Source organism: Austrofundulus limnaeus, unplaced genomic scaffold (genome assembly GCF_001266775.1).
Source record: "Austrofundulus limnaeus strain Quisiro unplaced genomic scaffold, Austrofundulus_limnaeus-1.0 Scaffold232, whole genome shotgun sequence".
Classification (NCBI taxonomy): Eukaryota; Metazoa; Chordata; class Actinopteri; order Cyprinodontiformes; family Rivulidae; genus Austrofundulus; species Austrofundulus limnaeus.
Window position 1 is genome coordinate 743460 of NW_013952634.1, and position 6613 is coordinate 750072.

At 36.4% G+C, this 6613-nt stretch overlaps 1 protein-coding gene across 1 annotated transcript in view; it reads left to right on the plus strand.

The window, feature by feature from the left end:
- pld1a (phospholipase D1a) overlaps nt 1-6613 on the plus strand; it is a gene marked incomplete at its 5' end in the record, with an annotated part of 54466 nt that overhangs the window by 41881 nt on the left and 5972 nt on the right. Inside the window, 5 exon segments of the mRNA XM_014019820.1 lie at nt 186-274; nt 457-570; nt 719-768; nt 1949-2083; nt 2366-2519. Coding sequence (XP_013875274.1) covers nt 186-274; nt 457-570; nt 719-768; nt 1949-2083; nt 2366-2519 — 542 coding nt within the window.

Here is a 6613-nt window from a genome sequence, read left to right on the forward strand (position 1 = left end):
ATGGATCACTTGGGTTGTTACCAACATCTGGTGAAAATTTCATGTCATTAGCACCTCTAGTAATATATTTACTGAGAAAAATGGTGACGTGTTCAATTCTTATTTTACACGCTGTACGTGCGAATATTAATAATGACTCATTAAGAAGCATAAAAATGTTATATTTTACTTTGTTCTTAACACAGAATCAGTTCTTCATCACTTGTGCAGACAATAAGACGGTCTACAACAAGATCGGTGACGCCCTCATTGAAAGGATCATCAGAGCCCATAAGTACTTATCCTGATTTAAATCATTTTCTGCAAACTGTAGAAGTGGAAGATAATTTACAAACCATGTAGCCCTGCTTTATGTGCCATACATGGACAGCACAAGTTGTTCCAGTTCTTCTGCCTCTCACATAGTCCATTTCAGAATATTTTTTAATAAGTAAGCCATGTGTCCTTCACTTCCAGGGAAGGGAAGAAGTACCGTGTGTACGTGGTCACGCCTCTGCTTCCTGGCTTTGAAGGAGACATTACCACCGGGGGAGGAAACGCCATCCAAGCTGTGATGCACTTCAACTACAGGTGCGCCCCCACGAGCCTTGAATAAAACTGATTTTATTACTGAAAGTGGAAGAAGGAAAGAAAATTAAGGAGTAGTTTCAAGATGTAATAACATTGGTTTATTTTAAGTTAAGGCCGCTTGTGCAACAACAACGATTTGTTTTCTCAGAACTATGAACCGAGGAGAATACTCCATCATCACCCAGCTGAAGAAGGAGAGTAAGTAAAGTGCTGCAGGATTTCTCAAAACATGTTGACGGCCGGGTGCCAATGCAGCTAGTGTCTTGAACTGAAACGTCTGCAACCTTTACAACCAAAAGAGCCATTTCTACCTCTTTGTTCACAAATAAAATGTGTCCAGAGTCATGAAATGTGACACAGCTGTGATTATCAACTGATGGCTCATGGGCCACTTTGAGTCTGTTGAAGGTGCCTTTTCTGCCCAGTGAGAATTACTTTATAAAACTAAAAATAAACAGTGATTTTTACATTTATTATTATTTTTACTCTTTAGGATAAAAGAAAATACCATTTTCAAGTAAATAAGCAAAAATATGTAGTTTATAGCAAATTGAATACAAATTCAAACACTGATATTTGCAGGCATATGTTTTTAAATTGTCTCACCATATTTCTTCTCAACAACTCTTCTTAAAGGTATTTAAAAAAATAAAATCCCAGGGGATTTGAGAGATAGATCATCCTTTAATGGTGGAAGTTGGTTTAATAAAGTCCCCAATAAAGTGGCACGATCTAATCAGCACGTTTCCCTTCTGTGTATTGATCACATATGTGAACAAATTGACAGGAAACCTGCTGAAGCTAGTCCTTTCTTTTGTGGTGAAAAAAGATGCTGATGTTGGTCAAAGCTAAGAAAAATTAACTAGATTTTGATATAAAAATATAGAAAAACTACTATATAGAGAGTGTAGAGAAAATTGAGATCTAAAAAAATGTTAAAGCTGATATCAGCAGCTTATTAGGGTCGTCATGGTAATAACGCACCTGTCACTCCCTGATGGCCAAGTTAATGAGAGGCAGAAAGAGGCTGAAAATGAGCCTAAAACAGTCGCTGTATGAAACCAAGTTGGATCTTACAAACATTGAAGTGTGAGCTGCAGAATATTACAAGAATTTCATGTTTTACGCTGTTTTATGTAGGAGATTAAATTAGTTAAAACGACCCTTCATTTTCAGTGCTGTAGAGAATAACATGTTTTTATGTTTAGCTAAATATTATAATAAGACTGTGCAACAAGATAAAGACAGTGATGCTTCAAAGCTTCTGCATTGGCACCCTTAATGAGTTTAAATATTTTTGATGCTTTATGTTAAGTTTAGAGACTTAAAAGTATCAACATGTTGACTCTGTCTTATATTGTCCTGTGCTTTAATGAAGTGGATGATCAGTGGATGAACTACATCTCCTTCGCTAGTCTGCGGACCCACGCGGAGCTGGAGGGACGCCTCGTCACAGAGCTCATCTACGTCCACAGCAAAATGCTCATCGCTGACGACAACACAGTCATCATCGGTTGGTCTATCTCTTGTCACACCTTCTGCCACTCTTCCTTCCTGTGTTATTTTCTTCAGCTGCTATTCGAAAAAGTCATCTTCTTCTTTTGACACCAACAAAATGTACGAAAAGCAAAATGAAGAGTCTGGCTTTCCTTTCTCTGCCCCTCGCCATGTGTACAGCTAAAAAATGTGCTGCAGTGTTGTTGTTGTTTGGCTCTCTGATGCCACCTGGTGGTCCTGAGGAGTATATATAGTTATTTTATTTTATTTTATTTTATGTTATTTGATTTTATTGCAGGTTCTGCTAACATCAACGACCGGAGCATGCTCGGTAAACGTGACAGTGAGGTAGCTGTCATTTTTGAGGACTCTGAGAGCGTTGCCTCAGTGATGGACGGACAGGAGTATGAAGCAGGACCTTTTGCACTTCAGCTGCGTCTCGAATGTTTCAGGTAAGATTTGAGGGATGTTTCCCAGATCCCTGTTTCCCCCCAGGTATGGTGTCTGATCTGTAATAATTTTCAAAACGTGTTTTAAAAAACATTTGAAGTGAGAGCCGAACATCTTTCATGACTTTCATTATTAACCCGGGGAGAACATAGTTAACACAGGAACCAGGGAACTAATTGACTTATGATTTGAGGACGTTTGTGAGAATAACAACAAAATAGAAACGTCAAGAATCACACAGAATTTTTCTTATTTTAAAAAGTATTTAAATGAAACATATACAAATTCCACTTTTTTAGCTGCTTTACATTTTGTTCTGTATTTGGAGGAGTGCAGAAAAGCTGCATTTAGTCTCTTCCGGTGCTGCATAGATATCTTTTTCTGTTTATTTATTTTATTTTCAATGACATTTTCTAAAATGATACATTAAATTATTTGCAACAGAATGCCAATCAAGGTCCTCACTTACTAACTACGATTTGGTCAGACTCTGGCTCCAACATGTAAGGCTGGATGGACAAGCAGGGCTCCAGACTAACTTTTTGCACTGGTTGCATCAATGTGCCTAACTTTTTTTTTCAAAGGTGCACCAGCACAAACGTTAGGTGCACCCAAAGTTTCAGCTGAGTCGCATTTAACATCGCAGTTTTACTGGTTCGCTTTATTTATTTAAATCACTGTCCATTATGGCAATATTAAATTACAAATAATTAGTTAACAGTCTAGTGAACATTAAGTTCTATATCTGAACCAGAATTGTACAAGAAATATAACTTACAGAAAAGTATTTAAATTGATTCTATGAAATGTTAACTTAAACATCTCAAGATAAATTAAATAAAAAGAAATTCTAAATGCAAATGTTTAAGGGCTGAATATCTTATAAACATCTTAAACTGAACATTTCATGGTTAACTGTCTTTTAGACCAGTGTTTCCCAAAGTTGGGGTCGGGACCCAAAGTGGGGTCCCGAAACATCCAGGTGGGGTCCTGAAAAGATTTTTTGAATTAATCACATTTTTGCCTTAGTTGTTACAAAGGAGTGAGGTTAGTATATTTAAAATGGATAAATGTAGTATAAAAAATATTGTTACTACGCCCATGTTTTATTGACCTGATACAAATGTTTATCATCCAAAAATAGCTGGGGGCTCAGGTCTCTGCTACTGTTATTTTGTGGGTCAAAAGCTGAAAAGTTTGGGAACCACTGCACTTTGGTTCCCAAAGTTGGGCTTGGAACCCAATTATGGTTCATGAAGCACCTTGGATAATCTCAGAAATCAATTTAAAGGGTWATAAAATAATTGCTGATGTAATATTTTCCCTATAATTATTACAAAAACACAAAAAGTAAAAATAAGTATTTATATTTGTGTAGAAGCTGTTTAGATTGTCAAAAAGCCTGTGTTTATAGGGTTATTAACAAACTTTGTGTACTGAGACCAGTAATATTTGGGGTCACAAGTTTTTGCCATGAATATTTTATGGGTCAGAAGATAAAAAGTTTGGGAACCATTGTTTTAGACTACACATGCCCCTCAGATGGACAACTCTTGCAGTTTGGCCTTCTTGTGGCCATGACTAAACCAAAATGATGAACAGAGAATAATGATTAACAGCAGAAATATTACAAGTATTTATTAAAAGGGCGTACAACTTATTTTAAATAAACTTATTTTAAGCTTATTTCAACTAAAAAATTACAGTACATGAAAAAAATCTGCAATTAGCATTATCTCTCACTTAAATAACTAATATGTATAGTCATAAAACTAATTTAAGATACCTGGAATGTAATTGTGGTGAAGCTGATTAAGTGTAAAAACAGCCTGCCATACATGTGCGCTTCCTCGTGCTGCTGAAATGATCTGCTGCGCTCCAGAGGACAAACCAACTGTTAAATTAGCAAGATGGACTTAAGAGCAAGCAACCGTTCACCTTTCATCTCCACAGTTAAAAAAAAAAAAGTTTTTTTGGACTTAGGTTTGAAAAACAAAACAAAACAAAAAAACTATTGTTTCTGTATACTTGACGTGTGTGTGTGTGTGCGTGCGTGCGTGCGTGCGTGTGCGCACGCGGGAGGGTATTGATTTTATTACGGAACATGGAGACGTGTCGGCGGGTGACCGCTCCATCTCCCCCTTTGAACCGAAAATTTTTGTCTTTTCGGACTATTACGAATTTGTGAACCAACTGGTCATAATCTAGAGCCCTAACAAGTCTTCCCTTGTTGACATCTTTTAATTAATTTGTAAATAAAAAGTTCTGCTAGATAGCCGTAAACACTTTTATGGGACTGGAGTGGACCGGTCTGGAAGCTGGAAGGGGGTGGCCTGTGATGTGCCTTTTTCAAATTAAAAAGACAGCCTCACACCTCAGAAAAGGGGTGAAAGAGGGGCTTGTGGAGTTACAATAAGGAGGAAATCAGACCAAAACATTGCAGTTCTATTTATATAGACCCCAACTGAATGATTTAAATGTGAAAAACAAGGATTTGAAAGCTGTGTCTCCTTTAATATGTTTAAAATTATATTTGTTAAGTATATTGTCATGTCATAATTACCTGGCATCTCACCTATACTCCTTGCATTTTTCTAAAACACTCTTATTTATGTTGGATATTTGCTTTTTTTTTTTAAGCAAGTATTAAATATTTTTTCTAATAAATTTGAAAACAAAAAAGAAAGCAAAAGCAACCTAAAATAAATACTTCAATTTACAATAACATTTTGTGACAAACTTTGTGCTTGTTGCAACACTTTTGTAATCTGTCATTAAAAAGTCCCAAAATCAGTTATGCATTTGACTCTGCGTTCATCTGTTAACACAATATCTCATGAACAGCTTGTGAAATTTTAGAGAATTTCTAGTGAAAGCATTATTTGTTGCGTCTCTAAAACAGACTAACTTTTGGAGTCAAGCCAGTCTAAAATGACTGCTAAAGCCAACAGACTTTCAGAAACACATTAATGACAATAATTCAGTCACGTTTCTTGACGGTGAGCTCAACTCCGGTGTAATAATAGCAAAAAAGTTACTCACAAACTCTGAGTGCTGCACACCGAATGAGATTTACTGCTTGCAACTTTTGCATTAACTGTTGGAATCAACCCTGTTTGTCTGATAGCAAAATATCTCATGAACAACTACAATGAAACTGTCACAAAGTAATTATGGGATGTACAGCTACAACTGTTTGACTTCTGGAGTCATGGCTGATGTCCCAGCCAATCAGCCTTAGCAAACAGAAACATGGCTGAAACTCAGTTAGCCGTACGGATCTCAAGCTAAGATTTTGTGTGGTAGTAGCTGATATTGTAAAACTTAACAATAAAGATTATTTAAATTAATTATATACATATTTCAAAAGCTTTGCCAGTGATTTTCTATTTGCTTTGTAATGCACCACAGATAAAGGACATGTCTCAACTTGCCTGGCTTGAAATAAGTTTCTGGAAACGATAAAAATGTGTTGGTGACAGAAAGAGGGAGTGAATAAAAGAAGAGGAGTGAGCTGGGTGTTATTGTGGAATTACAAAATTCTAATAAAGTGCCTTGTAAAAGTATCCATCTCTCACAATAATGTTTCTATTTTGTTGCCTTACAACCCAGTTCTTAGTTTGATTTTATTTTCTGTTTTAGAAGTAATAAGCCTAAAATAATACTTGAGATTAATAATATGGTATGTACTCAGCACTCCAAACCTCTCATCTTGCTAATGGAAATTTGCTTTGTTCTTCTTGACCGAGCTGCAGTTCCTACAGCTTGGAAGGCTCATGCTTGTGTCCAACAGTCTTTACTTCAAACCAGAGATTCTCACTTGTATCAAGGTCTTAGTTTTGACCATTCCAGTATATTTAATTGATGGAGTGTTGCTTCAGCAGTGTGTTTAGACTCAATGGGCCTCATGCAAGAACATGTTCGTATTCTTATCCTAAATTTCTCTTACTTTTGTTCGTACGAAGGGTTCGTACGAACATGTCACGTCAGATTCAACAAACTCTTCTATCTTCAGGAAAAGTGCGTAAATGAGCTGCGTAAATTCACCTGTTCGTATCCAGCTGCTCATGCACGCTAGAGGAGATTAGCATAATTA